Source organism: Lithobates pipiens, unplaced genomic scaffold (assembly GCF_037356315.1).
Source record: "Lithobates pipiens isolate NorthernLeopardFrog02 unplaced genomic scaffold, aLitPip1_a1.2 Scaffold_28, whole genome shotgun sequence".
In the NCBI taxonomy this organism is placed as follows: Eukaryota; Metazoa; Chordata; class Amphibia; order Anura; family Ranidae; genus Lithobates; species Lithobates pipiens.
The window spans coordinates 71,888,629-71,908,976 of NW_027507789.1; the positions used below are offsets into that span (position 1 = coordinate 71,888,629).

The 20,348-nt window shown below is 45.7% G+C and overlaps 1 protein-coding gene across 2 annotated transcripts in view; it reads left to right on the plus strand.

Annotated features, from left to right (window-relative positions):
* The window catches only part of GPR179 (G protein-coupled receptor 179), a 482,412-nt gene that overhangs the window by 214,009 nt on the left and 248,055 nt on the right, over positions 1–20,348 (plus strand). The window contains exons 3-4 of one of the 2 annotated variants that reach the window (XM_077459401.1): positions 3,757–3,841; positions 4,047–4,240. The exons of the other annotated variant lie outside the window; for it this stretch is intronic. Coding sequence (XP_077315527.1) covers positions 3,757–3,841; positions 4,047–4,240 — 279 coding nt within the window. The remainder of the gene's footprint in view (positions 1–3,756; positions 3,842–4,046; positions 4,241–20,348) is intronic. 2 annotated transcript variants of the gene reach the window in all.

The following is a 20,348-nucleotide window of genomic DNA, read 5'->3' on the forward strand; positions in this document are numbered from 1 at the left end:
ATTCTCTGCTCTAATAACTAATAACATTTTGCGACCCGATTTTGGGGCCACATATCTCGGGGTCACTTATAGCTAGAAACACCAAATTTCGTATGCAAACACAATAATACTAGCACTACAACATATCCAAATTTGAAGTGTCTAGCACCAAGTGACCCCGAGATACGTGGCCCTAAAGTCGGGTCACAAAATATTTTCAAATGCGGTTGAAATAATGTTGAATCATGTTGAAATCATTTCGAATGCAGTTGAAATAATGTCGAATCATGTTGAAATAATTTCGAATGGATTCGAAATTATTTCAACATGATTCAACATTATTTCAACCACATTCGAAAATATTTTGTGACCCGACTTTAGGGCCATGTATCTCGGGGTCACTTAGTGCTAGACACTTCAAATTTGGATATATTGTAGTGCTAGTATTATTGTGTTTGCATACCAAATTTTGGGGTTTCTAGCTATAAGTGACCCCGAGATATGTGGCCCTAAAATCGGGTCGCAAAATGTTATTCTCTGCTCTAATAACTAATAACATTTTGCGACCCGATTTTGGGGTCACATATCTCGGGGTCACTTATAGCTAGAAACCCCAAATTTGGTATGCAAACACAATAATACTAGCACTACAACATATCCAAATTTGAAGTGTCTAGCACCAAGTGACCCCGAGATACATGGCCCTAAATTTGGGTCACAAAATATTTTCGAATGTGGTTGAAACAATGTCGAATCATGTTGAAATCATTTCGAATGCAGTTGAAATAATTTTGAATCGCGTCGAATTCATTCGAATTTATTCGTTATATTTCTTTCGTATTCGTTGTAATTTGTTATTTTTTTATTCGGACATTCGGATGCATCCGAATGTCGGAAAGATGCAAAATTCGGCTGAATTTCGATTCGTTACGAAACGAATTGCACAAGCCTAGCTACAGTAGCTCTTCTATTGGATTGGACTACATGGGCTAGCCTTGCACCCCCGACTCCCCCATGTGTATCATTGAGCCCTAGCTGCCCATGACCCTGTTGTAGCTTTGCCAGTTTTCCTTCCTTGGACCACTTTTGGTAAGTCATGATCATTGCAAAATAGGAACATCCCACAAAAGCTGCAGTTTTGGAGTTGCTCTGATCCAGTCAACTAGCAATTACAATTTGGCCCTTGTCAAAGTCACTCAAATCTTTAGGCTTGCCCATTTTTTCTGCTTTCAACATATCAATTTTTGGATGGAAAAAGATGTTTACTTGCTGTCTTATATATCCCATCCACTTTTTGATGTCATTGAAATTAGATAATAAATGTTTACTTTACCTGTCAGTGGTCATAATGTTAGATGATCGGTGTATACATTTATAGATATATAAAAACACATGTTTTGCCTTGCATTTCTATTTTAAACTGAATGGGTTGTTTTACAAGGTGAGGGTTCATATACTGTATACTTGAACTCTACAGCTAACTGCTAAATAGATCACCAGTATTTTTTCATCTTTGTCAGGTATAAACTCCTAGAGCTTTGATGTAAACTTAAAGCCCCCACACCACTTGTACCAGCCCAGCCAGAAAGTGCTGAACATTGTGGTTTAGTAATTTGGAAAACAAGAAATATATATATATATATATATATATATATATATATATATATATATATATATATATATATATATATATTCTATACTTTTACACAATTATTAAAGATCCCATGTACATTAAATCTATAATCATAATGAAAACTGTGGCTTTTTTAGTATTACAAACCTCAAATTTCTTATCTCTTTTTAGCTTAAGAGAAACTCAGGGATTTTTCAGCCCCAGGAATACTGTTTTATGCATAATACGGGATTACTATCAAAGCGTTGGCCAGAATGACCAAAAGCTCTAAGGGCAAGAAACTTGTTAAATAGGAGGAATGCACAGGAGATCTGAAAACACCATGATTCCAAAGCATGATCCTATGCATTGAACGTCAGTTCTCCTGGAATTGGGCTCTGGATCACACTGCACATCGCATGTGATTCGCACAGGAATTGCATTGCATTCCTGTGAAAATCACATGTGAATCTATGTGATGCAGTTTGAGCCCATTCATTTTGAGTTGCTCAAATCGCACTTCATCCACATAAAAAAGGTGCGACTGGCTTTTTTTTCGTACTGGACCCGGGTCACATGGGTGTTTACACCCTTGCGATCCAGTTCAGGCAAACACACTGGGTTTGCATAGCTCCCAACTGTCCCTGATTTCAAGAGACTGTCCCTGATTTGGAACAAAGTTCTTCTGTCCCTCTTTCCTCCTCATTTTTCCCTCATTTTGGTCTGATCTATATAGTTGTATATTAAATGCATTTTTTTTATCTTTCCAAAGGTATTTCCCAGTGCTAAATCTTTCATCCATCTTCTAAATTGCTGCATTTGAAAATGTCAAAAGACAATATAAAGGAATAGTAGTGGTAAAAAAAAGCACTTGTGGGTCTAACTAAACTTTTTGTTTGTACAATTCTCCCTTAAGGGAGTGTAGCCCTGACCTATTCATACATACTTTTGCTAAAGTGTCACTTATTCCCATCTCATATAGTTGGGAGGTATGGGTTTGCAAGATGCTTTTAGGGTGTTGTTACCTTTTATTTGACACCCTCAGCAGATCATATAGACACAGTGCTATGCGAGAAACGCGCAGGAATTGATGGGCTTCCCACACCGCATCAGTGTGAACCAGGCCTGAATCATCAGACAAATTCCTTGAAACCCCTGTGCCCCATAGCAGCTATGTGGGCTGTTCTACCTAGTCACCCTCTCTATTCTGTGTGTCTTAATTTGCTTGCCCCTAAGTCATGTTGGAAGCTAACAATCAAACCACAATGTTCAGTAGCAGATCAGGCATATACCACACCTGAATTGTGCTTGATGCTGAAAATGCTCACACTGTAGCCCTTAGAGTGAAGATCAGATGGTATGGCTGTGGGACTGATAATGATTATTTCATCTATTTACAGGGACACCCCTTATTGTCAGGTTTTTAGCTTTAAGCCTAACTCCAGCCAAATGTTTCAGTTTCGGATAAAGTGAGACTAACATTCCTGTCTGACTTTTATTTCTATCTATGAACCCAGTGGGGAAATATTTCTTCAATTTCTGTCCTTCTGAAACTTTATATAAGTATAAAAAATGGATGGTGTGGTAGGAGGCTATGAAAACATTAAAATAATGCCAGCCATACACGGTTTGCATTTCGAAAGAATTTCGCACCATTAGTGTGCTGCAACAACAGCCAAATTTATTAAAAAAGTGTTTTTGTCTAACAGGAAGTGATAAAGAAATCACCTTAGCCAGGACACAGATGAGGACAAGAAGCAAGGAGAAATATTAGTGTGGGACATTTTTATTAGGGGAATGGCAGTTAGGTTTGTGCTCTTGTCTGTCTCCAAAGTGAATAGATTTCCCCAGTTTTTAATTTTGTCACCGGGACAGGAAGGAGTAGGATGTTTTTTTCAATACATTTCCTTAATAAGGGCAACAATGAAACATGGCAGAGGGTTCCCTTTTGCTCCCTATCCAAACCTAAAAAAGTATGGGCTGGAGTTCTACATTATTTTAACATAGTGGTCAGTTTGACACCACATGCATTTACCAAAAACATTTCAGAAAGGAGAAATTGACAATTTACTTGAAATATCTACTGGCTAGGATGTTTTGTAGATATGTCCTGTATTGGCACTAGCATGTGGTTGTCATGTTCTGAGCTGCGTATCCCCCCATAGTGCATATCGGATGAAAAAGACGGCTCCATCTTGGGCAGGTACAGATGCGTGTGCCAGCCTGGCTATTACAGGACACAGACTGAGGGTAATGTAACACTGTGTGAAAATATCTATGTGTATATGTACGTAGCTGTGTACTATGTGTATATGATAATCTATATGTAAATATTGGATTGTGTTATATATTTTTGTGTATGAGTGTGCATGCATAAGTATAGCTGTAGATGTGCATGTTTAAATACACTAATGCATGATGCGTGCTTCTACATTAATCTGTATGCACCTTACAGGATTAGACAATTCCTATCCAGGTGCAACTGCCTGCCTGCGCTGTAGTAAGGGATGTACCACTTGTGTGGATGACTCTCCTTGTGTGGCGGAAGAGGACTGGCCCCTTCGTGTTACTGTATTATCATTACAAGCAGCTGGGATGCTGGGAGTCTTCTTGAGCATGCTGGTCTCCTACAACTTCCGAGAAAGCAAAGTAAGTAAATGCTAGAAAAAAAAATTTTTGTCCCCAGCAAAACTGTGCTCTATGACTCAAGACCTTTGGAACCCCAGTAAAAAACTCAAAATTGAGGCAGAAATATATAAAGTGAAGAACTATTTGATTGTGCATATTTGCAAATGTGTAAGGCTAACCTAAGGGGAGCTGCTGTATGGATGGGTCCTATGTTCTTTCCTTGACTTTCTGAAGAACCTCAGCACCTCTGACACACTAGGCTGAGTGTGCAAACATACAATATAACAGAAAATTACCAAAAGTAATACTTAGTACCCAATATAAAACAGGCACCAAACCAGGGAGTAAGAGAAAACTTAATGTAGCGCATGTACTGTAGGAGCCGTTGTTAAAAATGGATCCCCCACCCTGCATAGAATTGCCACCTCATCCCTTTAAACTGGAACACCTTTGAATTACACAGGTTCTGCGGCTAATTAAATGCAGATAAGGCACCAAGTGAGTATAATTACCACCTTAATCAGCCACAGAACCTGTGTAATTAATATGTGTTTGGGTTTAAAAGAATGAGATGGCAACCATAACCCTGCACCATGCCAGCAGGGCCATCTTTAATATTGATTGGACCCTGGGCAAAACATTTTTTGGGGGGGCCCCCTCCCATGCAATTTCACTCTCCACCTGCTCTGAGACATACAATAAATAGAAGCTGGACTTAAAATCAGTTTACTGTATCAGGTCAGGCAGCAATTGTGATTGGTTGCCAGAGGTTATAGCATATCATTACTGCTTACTGACTGGTTGCTAGAAGTTACAGCACACATTACGGCTCACTGATTAGTTGCTAGAGGTTACAGCAAATGATTTCTGCTTGTTAGTTAGTTGCTAGAGATTACTGTACAGTAATACTGCTCACTGATTGCTAAAGGTTAAAGCACATCATCTTCTCACTGCAGGGAATCATGATATACATATGAATGTCACCTTTATTTACATATCAATGCAGATGGCCACAGCTATTTGCTTAGTAATGTCGCTGCTATTTACATATGAATGCCAGTTATTTACATGTAAACACAGGGTCTGCAGGTGAGTCATCTGTACACAACAACAGGGCTAAAACTTCAAGGGACAAGGAAATTTAAACTGGGATATTTGGCAAGTATGAGGCAGCTGCTTTGGGCCCCACAACAATGACAGGGCCCAGGGCAGCTGCCCCTTTTGCCCTGCCTTAAAGATGGCCCTGCATGCCAGGCACACCGAATTTCTACAGGCTCACTTGAGACAGGAAACAGTCCAGCAACTTTGTTTTTTTATTTTATTTAGGGGATAATAAACTTGGATGGGTTTAGGGGTATCATGGGATGCCCACTTGGAACAAAGTCTCTTCAGGGACACTCAAACAATATATACTCTCTGTATGCACTCCTTTTCCTCCAGCACATCACTTGCTTGCAGAAACAACTCAGACCCAGCTGGAACACTGTTTAAGGGATCTGACAAGGCACTCAGCCAGATCAAGCAGCAGCCCTTTACATGGGCCCCTTTGGTGTACAGAAAAAGTCCAGTGTCCAGCTACATTCCTGTGGCTACAGCACCACTACTTCAGGCACTGACAGCCCACCTGGCTGGAGCTGCCCCTTTCACTAGCCCCCCTGGCTAATTCCCACAGTCATTCCAGACTGCCTCACTCACCAGCCACCTAGTTGTCTTCTCCCTGGACATGCTCGCTGGCTCCTGCTGTCCTCACTTTTGCTCCCATGCATCCATGTGGTTTGAGAGGATCCCCCCAGCACCTGAGCCCCAGGCCCAAGGTCACCCCCCCAGACTAGGGGGCTACCCTCCAGAGCCTCCGACAGCCTCCTCAGCACTCCATCTCCAGCTTTCACCCAAACTCCATATTGCCCCTGCTGGCTGAGTATTTAAGAGGGGCCTACCCTCTGCCAGCCCACTTGGCTTATTCCCTCCTCACTACTCCAAGCAGCCACTCTTAACCTCCCTCCTGTAATTCTGGAAGCTTCTCCAAGGTTCCACAAGTAGGAAGAGGTACCAGAGGTGCTGCCTGATGAGTCACCCAGCCTCCCTGAGTCACTCACCCTGACCCAGATTCAAAACACAGGCTTGGCTGCCATCCAACCCAAACAATTTACCTACAGTACAGAAAAAAAACTATGTACAACCTAGCACTCTACACTAGAGGGTGCTACAATAATATATTGTCAACCATAAGGGTTGGTAACTGGGCAAGCATAAAATGGATTAACAATGGTAACAACACAATTTAGCATGTAACGTGATTAGCAGTATGGTTGGCTGCCACACTATTCCAGTAGGCTTCTTGTTACATATATCTTCTGTCTGACTTCTTTGTTTAGTTGCTAGTACTGTTCAAAGTCAATATGTTTAGGTTTCCATTTATCCAGTTGATCCACCTGAAATACATGACTGTTGTCTGTATCCAATGGAGAATGGGTAGACACAAAGGGGTGGCACATTCTGATATCTGTTTTTCTTTTTAATCAAAATCCTTCAATTGTTCAAGTGCTAAAAATTATTGCATTGATTGAGCAGTTTGTTATTCTTGTCTGAGCCTCAGGCCCCTTAGACACGCCCAGTTCAATTTGCCTTGTGAAGGTGCCTTGTGCTTTGCCTATTGTAATCGCAGCTGTACATAGGCATGGGTGAGGTAGTGGTCAGATTCCCAGTTGGATCCTGGCACTGCACTTCATCTTTGAACCAAGATTGGAATTGGAAGCTGATCAGGATGTGGTCCACGATGGGCGAATCTTCACTAGATGGGTTATGCCATGTAAATTGGTGTTTGCAAGAGTGCTGTAAAACTGTTTATCACTACCATGTTGTTTGACTCAGCTAAGGACAGCAGACACAGTAGACTATTGTCTTTGATCTTGCCATGAATAAAACTGCTCAGCATTTCTTCCTATCCAGTCCTGTCTACACTGATGTGAGCATTGAAATCTCCTGCCAGAATGATCGACTCTGTCTTCAAGATCATATCTAATGTGTAATGGAGCTGGTTGTGAAAGTCAGCATTCAGGCTGGTCTTGGTTGAGGCATAAGCCATTGGAATTGGGGCCTTGACTGTACTGTTAATGGTGATAACTGCTAAACAATCCAATATTGTCTGGAAGGCAATTACACTTCTGGCAACCCATCTGTCCACCATAAAGCCAATGCCATCTTCTCATGTTTCACCACCATGTAATGATTTTCTTTTGTCTGCACATTACACTAAGTGTTGCAAATTTCCAGTTTTGTGGTCATAAATTTGATTCTTCTGTATTCTTCCCAATGCTAGCACACTGCCCTCGATATGGTAGCATAAGCAAATGGTTTGTTTAAACTGCCATAAGGCTGCTTGCCTGTTTTTTCTCATTTTCCTATTCTGGTCATTGCGGCAGAATGGCCATCCTCCTCTATTCAGCCGTGCCCAGGACAGTCCTTGATAAAGTTGACGGCAGCTGTACTTTAACATAGTACACATACTAGAAATATCAGTAAACATACAAGGGAAATTAAAGTGGTTGTAAACCCTTACAAACCACGTTGACCTACAGGTAAGCCTAGATTAAGGCTTACCTGTAGGTCCAAGCAATATCTCCTAAACCTATATGGTTTAGGAGATATTTGCCCGAAAATGGGCACCGCTGTCTACGGCGCATGCGCCGTAGACAGCGGCGCACAGGCGCACTGAGCGCGGCATTTCCAAGAATGGAGCTGCCGCGCGTGTCGTCTCCCGTGCGCATGCGCGGGAGTGACCAACAAGATGGATGCGGCGGACTACAGGGGACAGCGGCGACTTTGCTGGCTCCTGTGTCAGGTAAGTGACACATAATGGGCTACTATGCAATGCATAGTAGTCCATTATGCTTTGCCTTTGCAGGGAATGAAAGAGGAAGTAAACTCATCAGGGTTTACTTCCTCTTTAAGTGGAATATTAACCAATGAAGTACTCGTTAGTGACACATTATGTCAGTGCGGTTTCCTAGTAGCCCCTGAGGACATCTCATTGGATGAAATTCATAGGGTGGAGCTTAATGTAATGACATCATGCGGTGCTTTCTGTGGATTAGGGCAGAGTGGTCTTCAGACAACTTTTTAAAGCAGAGCTCCACCCAAAAGGGGGAGCAGGTATCTAGTTTTAACAGTTCCAAGCTGCTCCCACTTCTGCTTAGGCCACCTGGGCAACTTGAGCGGAAGTTCACCTCTCCCCCTCCCTCCCTGCAATCTCCTACAATGCGTCATTGGTCCCAGAAGATTGCCCGACCATTGAGGAGGCACAGTGCGACTCGCGCATGTGCACATTTGTAATGAGAGGCAAGGTAGAGAAGCGAAGGTTCGGGCAGCCGCATTGCTGGATCGTGAGACAGGTGAGTGTGCACTTTTTGTAGCTGCTGACTTTTAGTAAACACAAAAATGACTCTGCTTTAACTGATTTGATGTAAATTTCTTCTTTAATATATTTTACTGCACTAAGGCCTGGTTTATACCAGATGCAGTCTGGTGTGTTTTTATTCTGCATCAAAAATGCATGGACATGCCTAACATGGATTCTAAAGGCTCTAGTTCACATCAGTGCAGTATATTCAAGTGCAGTCAACAAAAGTAAAATATGTTGCAATTATTCTGTATGGAACACATATGGAATGCAGAAAAACACATAAAAAATGCGCTGGAACGCACATGTTCTTAACTGTCCTCAATTGAGATGAAGAATATAAAAGGGGGGAAAAAAACGTACTGGAAAGCATTAAAAACACGCCGCAATGCATCAAAAACACAAATGCAGAAATGCATTCAGAAAGCAGAAATTGTGATGTGAACCAACCCTAAGCCCTTGTACACACGGTCGGACATTCCGACAACAAAATCTGTCAGATTTTGTCCGACGGATTTTGTCCGAAATTGTTGCATACACACAGTCGGACAAAGTTGTCAGAAAATCCGATCGTACTTAACGTGATGATGTTATTTCGTTAGGACGGGACTACGTTCAGGCTAGTAGCCAATAGCTTTGGTCTAGGAATTTGATCTGAGCATGCGTGCCACTTTGTCCGATCGGAATTCTCTGCACATGATCGGACAAAGTCAGATCGGATCCTGTTGTTGGAAAATTTTAAAGCACAGCTGGAAAACTTGGTCCGTCGGATACTCCAACGGAAACTGTCCGATGGAACCCACACACTGTCGGATTATCTGACAACACGGTCCTATCGGACATTGTCCATCGGAATGTCCGACCGTGTGTACAAGGGCTTAGAGTCTGCTCCCCTTGTCTTATTTGAGGTTGGTAGAGAGCATTCCCTCCATATGTGCAGGATCAAGTCCCTGGGTGAGATTCTGTCCTTGGATTGGAATAGCTGTCTTCTGTGGAGTTCCTGGTGTATGATCTCTTACAGTGGCTCAGGTGGAGATACACATATTGACTTCACAAAGTAATTACACCTATATTTCTTTACCGTACATCACGGGACACAGAGCCACAGTATTTACTGTATGGGTTATAGGTGATGGACACTGGCACACCCTAGACAGGAAGTTTAGCTCCTTATATAACCCTTCCCCTTACTGGGAGTACCTCCGTTTTTTCGCCAGTGTCTTAGGTGTTGGTGACGAGTAAAGACGCGCTGTGCTGAGCTCCGCTGGAGAAATATTTCCTGGGGCAAGCCATGCAACCGGATCCATTCAAAGTGCCTTTTCCAGGCCAAATTGAATGGTACCCAGGCCTCGTGTCGGAAGAAATGAGGTTCTGCATGTAACACTTCTCTTTTTAGAGAGCTGGACCCTGGGATCTAACGTTTTGGTTTTTCCAGCCATATTTCCTGAAGGTTTTTTAACGGAGCCCACCGTGAGTGGTGAAAATTGTTTGTCTGGTTTACCACAGAACCTTGCAGCCGGATAAGGTAAGGGAGATTCCTAAGAAATTTTTCTAATTCTTGTGGGTTTTCTCCTTTAAGTAATGCCTAAAGCCGGCACGGAGGTCTATCAAAAGCATGTACCTGTTCCATACCTGTCAGTCTCACCCTGTGTCACAAGTTGCATGCTTCCTCCGAGTCCAAGCTCCAGGTAGGATATGGGAAGGAATTTTTCATTTTGGACAGCTTCTTTCTAGGCTAGAGCCCATGGGCCAGTCGACAGTATGCCGCATCTCTCCCGCTTTTGCCGCCATTACGGCGACTCTCCGTCCACCAGCCCTCCTCTCTCCTCCACCCCAGCCCTCCCTTCACATGCAATCCAGTCGGATCAGAGCCCCTACTCGTGAAGGAAAATTGTCTTTTATGAAAAAAGATGAGGGGACATAAGGGGTGGTTGGATTAGGTGGACTGGGCATCAGTGAGGCGTTGGTGTGCTTCAACGCCCACAAAGTAGGCTATGCATAGCTATAAAGGTGCACTTTTTGCAGGTGCATGCAGCTAAAGGAGGGACATAGAGCAGATGGATGGCATGTGAATGTGGGTGACACAGGCATTCCCAGGCACGTTTACTGAGCATCAAACTGAGCCTTGATAGCAGCAGCAATTGCTGGACTATTTTGCTCAGCAGTAAGTGCATTTCTGGTAGTACCTCTGCATTTGTGCTTAGCACTATGGGTGAAAGGGGAGGTACAAATACCCTGAAAAATAGGGGCTTAAAGTGATCTCCCTCAGGTTCTGAGGACCCTCCCTCTGCAATGCCATCTTCCCTTGAAAGACCTAGGGAGGCTGGTCAGAGTGAGCCATCGGAGTTAGGGGCTGCAACTGCTTCTCTTATTTCAGCCCCTGTATATATTACTCAGGAGGTTTTTTCCTCATCCATGAGTGGATAGGAGGAAAGATTAATGGCCTTAATCGCATCTTCACAAAGTGGATGAAAACGCATTAAGTCCTCTTCTACCACCCAGGACCCTCAAACAGAGGAACTCTGGGAAAGGGAAGATAAATCCTCCTCAGGGGACGGGGAAGAGACTGATGACTCCTCTTCTGAGGAATCAAGTGGGGAAGGACCCTCTTCAGCTTCACAGGCTGAGAAATTGCTGGTGCATTCTCTTACTGAAATGGTCCGCTCCACATTTAAGTTACCCGTAACTGTGTTGGTGGAAAAGCCCACTTCTTGTTTGGGTTCACTGAAGCCTCCTCAAGCTGTGCCTGCTTTTCCTGTCCATTCATTGCTGGAAAAGCTTATATATTCTGATTGGGATCACCCAGATAAGCATTTTTTCCCTCCTAAAAAGTTTTCAACGCTTTATCCTATGGTGTAAAAATGTACAAAGATGTGGGGTATACCAGCAATTGATGCTGCTATATCCTCTGTAAAAAAAAGTTTGACCTGTTGACAACGCTCAAATGCTTAGGGATCCAACTGATAAAAAGTTGGAGTTCCTGTTAAAAAACATTTTTTCCTTGGCAGGTTCAGTAGCTCAACCTGCAGCGGCGGCAATTGGAGTATCTCAGTCCTTGAGAGACATCTTGAAACAGGTGCTCAAGGTTTTCCCTGAACAGAAGGCCCAGTAGTTAGCCGAGCTGCCAACGACTTTGTGTTTTGCAATTGATGCAATCAGAGAGTCTATCCTTCAGAACTCTCGCCTTATGCTTGGGTTGGTGCATATGCGTAGAATCTTATGGTTGAAATATTGGCCAGCTGAAGCGCCATGCAAAAAGTTCCTGGCTGGTTTTCCCTTCCATTGTGTAAGGTTGTTTGGGGATGATTCGGACAATTATATCCAAAAGATTTCAAGTGGGAAAAGTACCCTTTTGCCAGTTAAGAAAAGGAGTAAATGTCCCTCATTTAAACGGGCTCCTTCTCCAGCAGGGCTGGTGCAAGGATTTTTGACACCCTAGGCGAAACCTAATTTTGCCGCCCCCCTCACAGCCTCACCAGCGACCATCAAATGCAGCCTCGCCAGCGACCATCAAATACAGCCTCGCCAGTGCCCATCAAATGCATCCTCGCCAGCGCCCATTAAATGCAACCTCGCCAGCGACCATTAAATACAGCCTTGCCAGTGACCATTAAATGCAGCCTCGCCAGCGACCATTAAATACAGCCTTGCCAGTGACCATTAAATGCAGCCTCGCCAGCGATCATTAAATACAGCCTTGCCAGTGACCATTAAATGCAACCTCGCCAGCGACCATTAAATACAGCCTTGCCAGTGACCATTAAATACAGCCACGCCAGCGACCATTGAATACAGCTTCGCCAGTGACCATCAAATACAGCCTCGCCAGTGCCCATTAGATACAGCCTCACCAGCGACCATCAAATGCAGCCTCACCAGCGACCATCAAATACAGCCTCGCCAGCGCCCATCAAATGCAACCTCGCCAGCACCCATTAAATACAGCCTCGCCAGCGACCATCAAATACAGCCTCGCCAGCGACCATCAAATGCAGCTCCGCCAGTGACCATCAAATGCAGCCTCGCCAGCGACCATCAAATGCAGCCTCGCCAGCGACCATCAAATGCAGCCTCGCCAGCGACCATCAAATGCAGCCTCGCCAGCGACCATCAAATGCAGCCAGTGACCATCAAATGCAGCCTCGCCAGCGACCATCAAATACAGCCTCGCCAGCGACCATCAAATGCAGCTCCGCCAGTGACCATCAAATGCAGCCTCGCCAGCGACCATCAAATGCAGCCTCGCCAGCGACCATCAAATGCAGCCTCGCCAGCGACCATCAAATGCAGCCAGTGACCATCAAATGCAGCCTCGCCAGCGACCATCAAATGCAGCCTCGCCAGCGACCATCAAATGCAGCCTTGCCAGCGACCATCAAATACAGCCTTGCCAGTGACCATCAAATACAGCCTCGCCAGCGACCATCAAATGCAGCCTCGCCAGCGACCATCAAATACAGCCTCGCCAGCGACCATCAAATGCAGCTCCGCCAGCGACCATCAAATGCAGCCTCGCCAGCGACCATCAAATGCAGCCTCGCCAGCGACCATTAAAATCCAGCCTCGCCAGCGACCATCAAATGCAGCCTCGCCAGCGACCATCAAATGCAGCCTCGCCAGCGACCATCAAATGCAGCCTCGCCAGCGACCATTAAAATCCAGCCTCGCCAGCGACCATCAAATGCAGCCTCGCCAGTGACCATCAAATGCAGCCTCGCCAGCGACCATCAACTGCAGCCTCGCCAGCGACCATCAACTGCAGCCTCGCCAGCGACCATCAAATACAGCCTCGCCAGCGACCATCAAATACAGCCTCGCCAGTGACCATCAAATGCAGCTTCGCCTGCGACCATCAAATGCAGCCTCGCCAGCGACCATCAAATGCAGCCTCGCCAGCGACCATCAAATGCAGCCAGTGACCATCAAATGCAGCCTCGCCAGCGACCATCAAATGCAGCCTCGCCAGCGACCATCAAATGCAGCCTCGCCAGTGACCATCAAATGCAGCTTCGCCTGCGACCATCAAATGCAGCCTCGCCAGCGACCATCAAATGCAGCCTCGCCAGCGACCATCAAATGCAGCCAGTGACCATCAAATGCAGCCTCGCCAGCGACCATCAAATGCAGCCTCGCCAGCGACCATCAAATGCAGCCTCGCCAGCGACCATCAAATGCAGCCTCGCCAGCGACCATCAAATACAGCCTCGCCAGTGACCATCAAATGCAGCTTCGCCTGCGACCATCAAATGCAGCCTCGCCAGCGACCATCAAATGCAGCCTCGCCAGCGACCATCAAATGCAGCCAGTGACCATCAAATGCAGCCTCGCCAGCGACCATCAAATGCAGCCTCGCCAGTGACCATCAAATGCAGCCTCGCCAGCGACCATCAAATGCAGCCTCGCCAGCGACCATCAAATACAGCCTCGCCAGTGACCATCAAATGCAACCTCGCCAGTGACCATCAAGTGCAGCCGGGGGGGGGGGGGGGCAGATCAGTCAATATAATACATATACACACACATTTTAAAACTACATTTCATTGTCATCACATATACAATCTCATTAACTCAACAGTTTTTACTTAGCACACCAGTAACACCTGTTCCTCGCTTGCAGTTGCACCAACTCTGCTGTACTGCCTGTGTACCTGCCTGCTGCTGTTCTGTGTCGGTGCAGTGCCTGATGCCTCTTCCAGTTCCAGCCAGCCCAAGCTATATTTGTCCCCAAGCCCAGAGAGCCACTGCCACACTATACTATATCCAATTCCCATCATGTACTCCGCTCCAGTAGTGATGGCCAGGAGAGTGTGGGGGGGGGAGCCAAGGGGGGGCTGTGCTGCTGGCCTGGACACACACAGGAAATGGACAGTGTTGCTGTGTGCTCCACGGTGGGACAGTCACATGACATGTCACAGACTGCCTGATAGTGTCAGAGGGAGAGCGGAGAGGGAGAGGAGAAGGGGGGCTGCTACCTGACAGTGACATTGTGATACACAGCAGAGAGCGCCCTGGGTGTTGCTGGACAGACATGTGACACATTCGCTCGTTGCTCATATGATAGAAGAGCAGAGAGGAGGGATTGGTGTGTCGTAACCCTGTACTGTAGAGCGGAGACCTGGGAGGAGGGGGGGCGGGGGTTGGTGGTGCTGCTTAACATGGCTCTATGGAGGACAGACAGTGCGGGAGTAAAATAGCCAGCGGCCGGGCGCCCTAGGCGGCAGTGCGCCCTAGGCGGTTGCCTAATCCGCCTAGTGGTAGCACCGGCCCTGTTCTCCAGTGCCAGGGGCATCAGCCTCCAGGCAGGCACGATGGCCTCCACTGTCAGGTTCAAGAGGTAAAACTCAGAGTCAACCCCAGGGAAAAAGAAGTCCTGGGGGAGGAAACCTACAAGAAAGAACACTAAAGCCTCTTTATGAAGGGGCGCCTCTGCTTCTTTCGAGTGGGGTGAAGACTGCTACAGTTCTCAAAGGTCTGGCAGGATGATTTTCAGGACAGATGGGTGGTCTCCACAATAACTCTAGGTTACCAACTAGAGTTCTGAGAATTCCCATCTCCTTGTTTCCTCAGATCAAATGTTCCCAAAGACCCAGAGAAAAAGAAGTGTCTCCTTCAAGCGTTAGACCGACTTTTGTCGCAAAAAGTGATCATGGTGGTTCCCATGGAAGAGCATGGGTTGGAGTTTTATTCAAACTTTTTCACGGTGCCAAAACCAAACGGAGAGGTCAGACCTATTCTAGATCTCAAAGATCTAAACCGGTTCCTAAAAATTAGATCTTTTCGCATGGAATCCATCCGATCAGTAGTCTCCATCCTACAAGGAGGAGAACTTCTGGCATCAATCAACATCAAGGATGCATATCTGCATGTACCTATTTTCCCCGCTCATCAGAAATATCTGTATTTCGAATTAGAAAACGTAATTTCCAGTTTGTAGCTTTACCTTTCAGTCCAGCTACTGTACCTCGGGTGTTTACAAAGGTCCTGGCTCCTCCTCTGGCCAGATTAAGGGCCCAGGGTATAACAATTATAGCTTACCTATATGACCTGCTCTTAATAGACTGGTCGGTAGAAGGATACTTCTATTCGCCTTTGTATGAGGTTGTTGGGAAAGATGGTTGCTTCATGCAAAGCAGTTCCCTATGCTCAGTTTCATTCGAGACTGCTGTAAAACAGTATCCTGTGTGCCTGGAACAAGAAAGTCCAGGCGCTAGATTTTCCAATGTGTTTGTCACCAATAGTGCCTTAAGATCCTCAGTTGGTGGTTGATACCCGAGAATCTGCAGAAACAGAAATCCTTCTTACCAGTTACCTGGAAGGTGGTAACAGATGCCAGCCTTTTGGGTTGGGGAGCAGTTCTGGAAGAGACGACTGTCCAAGAGAAATGGTCCAGAACGGAGAGGGCCTTACCCATCAACATTCTAGAGATTTGGGCAGTGTACCTAGCCCTAAAGGCCTGGACATTCAGGTTACAGGGTTGTTTTGTCAGGATCCAATCCAACAATGCCACAGCAGTGGCTTATATCAATCACCAAGGGCGACACCAGAGGTTGTGCAGCCCAGGGAGAGGTAAACCAGATCCTAACCTGGGCAGAAAAGCATGTGCCGTGCATATCGTCAATCTTCATTCCAGGGGTAGAGAACTGGCAAATGCCAAAGATGGGGGGTCCTGGATGTAGATCTGTTTGCGTCCAGGTACAACAATAAGATTGACAACTTTGTGTCAAGAACAAGGGATCGACTTGCATGTAGGACAGATGCGTTGGTGACTCCGTGGAATCAGTTCTTACTGATTTATGAATTCCCTCCTATTCTGCTGCTACCATTACTTCTTTGCAGAATCAAGCAGGAAAAGAAGTCGGTGCTTCTGGTGGCCCCAGTGTGGCCCAGAAGATCTTGGTATGCAGAAATATAAAAAATGGCGGTAGGGGCCCCATGATCCTTACCACCACATCCAGACCTGCTATCTCAGGGACCAGTGTTCCATCCTACCTTACAAACACTAAATTTAATGGTATGGCTATTGAAACCCACATTCTGAAGAATCGCAGGCATTCAAGCTCAGTGATATCTACCTTGATTAATGCAAGGAAGCCAGCTTCCAGAGTTATTTGCTATAGAGTCTGGAAGGTATATGTTACCTGGTGTGAATCCAGGGGCTTACATCCCAGAAAGTATGTCATAGGGAGAATCCTTACTTTTCTGCAAATGGGGTTAGAGATGAATCTGGCCTTGAGTACTATCAAGGGCCAGGTCTTGGCCTTATTGGTATTGTTTCAACACCCGCTTGCTTTGCATTCTTTGGTCTGAAGCTTTATACAGGGGGTAACACAACTTAATCCACCGGTTAGAGCACCCTTGAACCCTTGGGCCACTTCTTCTGCTAGAGGGGTATCAGAATTGGTGGTTCTTTCTTGTAAAGAGCCATATTTAATCATTCCCAAGGATAGAGTAGTATTGTGTCATCCTGGCTTTCTACCAAAGGTGGTTTCAGGTTTTCATCTAAAGCAGGATATTGTTCTGCCTTCATTTTTTCCGGAATCCTGTTCTACGAAAGAAAAGTCACTCTCTGGATGTAGTGAGAATGGTCAAAATCTATTTGGAGGCAACTGCTCAGGTTCGGAAAACGGATGTTTTTTTTGTGTTGCCTGAAGGTCCTAGAAGCATCAAAAAAAAAAAATTATACTATTGCTAAGTGGATTCGGCAAGTAATTATTCAAGCTTATGGTTTGAAGAGGAAAGATTCACCTTTTCAAATCAAAGCACACTCCACCAGGGCTGTTAGTGCTTCATTGGCAGTGCATCACTGGTCCTCCATGGCTTAAATCTGCCAGGCTGCAACTTGGTCTTCAGTCCATACATTCACCAGATTCTATCAGGTGGATGTAAGAAGGCATGAGGATATTGCCTTTGGGCACAGTGTGCTGCAGGCAGCAGTATAGGTCCCCAGGTCTGATTGCACCCTACTTTTGTTTGTGTCCCCCTCCCCTCAGATAGCATTGCTCTGGGACATCCCATACAGTAAATACGTTGGCTCTGTGTCCCATGATGTACGATAAAGAAAATAGGATTTTTATAACAGCTTACCTGTAAAATCCTTTTCTTGGAGTACATCATGGGACACAGAGGTCCCTCCCCTCTTCTAATACACATATATTGCTTTGCGACATAACTGAGGTATTCCCAGTAAGGGGAGGGGTTATATAGGGAGCTAAACTTCCTGTGTAGGGTGTGCCAGTGTCCATCACCTAAAGGTGCCTATATAACCCATACAGTAAATCAGGGCTGCTGATAGGCCAGAACAACTGACCCTGTTGTACCAGGCCCGACCAGCAGGGGGGGGGGGGGGGGCGGCAACCTGAACAGAGAACTAATTAATGTAAAAAATAAAATAAAAATCCTCCAGCCATCATGACCAAACATCGTCCACACCAACCCCATTATGGGCCATGACGCATGTGCTGCCTGCCGACAGTGCCACCCATGCCGCCAATGCCATAATGTGCTGCAGACAGCTAATGTTATAATGCATGTGCTGCCTGCAGAGACAGTGCATGGCATTGGCGGCATGGGTGGCACTGTCTGCAGCACAATATGGCATTGGCAGCATGGGTGGCACTTTCGGCAGGCAGCAGATGCGTTATGGCATTAGTGTCATGGGTGGCACGGTCTGTAGCACATTACGGCAAGGGTGGCACTGTATGCAGGACAATATGGCTTTGGCGGCATTGGTGCCACTGTCTGCAGGTAGTACATGTGCATGTGCTGCCTGCAGAGACGGTGCCACCCATGCTACCAATGACATAATGTGCTGCAGAGACAGTTTCAGGGCAGGGTCTGGGGAGGGGCCAGGGGCGGAGCCAGAGGTGGGGCTGAAGGAGGGACCAGGGGTGGAGCTGAAGGGGGCCCTATCAGGTAGGCTGTATGGTGCCCCATGATTTCTATCAGTGGCTCTGCAGTAAATACTGTGGCACTGTGTCCCGTGATGTACTCCAAGAAAAAGATTTTACAGGATAAGCTGTTATAAAAATCCTATTTTGTGAGGTTCATCTTCTGATGAGTATGTAATTCACTCATTCGGTGATGGGATACAAGTCTGAAGATTTTTGCATAACAAGATCAGTTTCTTACTTTGGTTGAATATCACTGTTGGATAGAAAAGTTTTGGACTAATGATTATTTATTGATTGTTTCACTGACTATTTTATTGTGTTTCACTGTTCATGAAATTCTGAGCACAAATTCTGTGATATTTAAAAAAACAGAAATAAAGCACAGATCCTAGCAAAGTACAGCCTGTTTCCATTCACACTAGAAACTCTGCATTTACTATGCATTATTACATATGCAGTGAAGTACATTTAACGTGCATATTTATGCGCATTTGCATGCATTTGGGTGCCTTTTTTCCTAAGCTTGCATTTATTTTGGGGTCACTCCTGTCTTCTTTTTTCTTTGGACTTTTATGCACACTGCACTGCATTGCAGTACATTTACGTGTATTTCTGGGCATCTGCAGTGCAGAAAAATGCATCAGGCTGTACTTTTTTTGCCCTGAAATAGTGTGAACAGTTAAAAAACAGTCAGGGTCCTTTCACACGGGGTGGATCAGTGCTGATCCACCCCGTGGATATCCGCTTGCTCAGCGGGGCTCGTCAGAGCGGTCTCCGCTGAGCAGGAAGATGACAGGTCTATCTCTGCACACTGCGCAGGGATGGACCTGTCACAGCGCCGCTCTCCCCTATGGGAGATCGGGTGGCGACGGACCGCAGTGTCCGTCCTCACCCGATCAGATCCGATGACGGATGGAAAAATAGCTTTTTCCTCCGTCACACTTTTTCGGATTGGAGCGGCTCGGATGTCAGCGGACATGTCACCGCTGACATCCAACGCTCCATAGAGCTCTATGGAACATCCGTTCAGGTCCGCCTGAAAAACTGACAGGTGGACCTGAACGGATCGTCCATGTGAAAGGGGCCTTAGGCGGGCCTGAACTGATATCCATGGGGTGGATCAGCACTGATCTGCCCGGTGTGAAAGGACCCTTACATTTGCTGCACATGCTGGGAGTGTAACTGTCCCATTGGTTGTGCTCTCACCCAAACTTAGGGTTGCCACCTCATCCCTTTAAACCCAAACACATATCAATTACACAGGTTCTGAGGCAAATTTAATTCAGATAAGGCACCAAATGTGTATAATTACCATCTTAACCAGCCACAGAACCTGTGTAATCATTATGTGTTCGGTTTTAAAGGGATGAGGTGGCAACCATACCTAAACTGTCAAACCATCCAATGGCTGGTGTCATAACTAATCACATGTCCAGAATTATAGCAGTTGTAGATTAAACAGAGGCCATTATGGCAGCTTTCTTGGCTGAAAACAATAGGGGGGTTTACTTCCACATTAACGCTTAAATTTGACCCCACCCACAGATGCAGGACCTAGGTGTGCTCCTCTACCTGGCTGATCTAAAGGGCTGACCATCCGTGTATGGATTTAGGATGGACAGTCCCTGGTGTACCCAGAATCCAGGGAGCCCTGCTGCTTGTCCTCGGGGCAGCTTTTCATCATGGCTAACAGCCTTTTCTGGGGGTCCAATGGGTCCATGTGAAGTGGGCAGTGGCGTCAGCAGAGTCTCCCCAAGGCAGGCACCCACACAGTGCCGATGTTTACAGTCAGATGGTGGAGGTTGAGTGAGCTAAATTTAACCACTTGCTTACTGGGCAC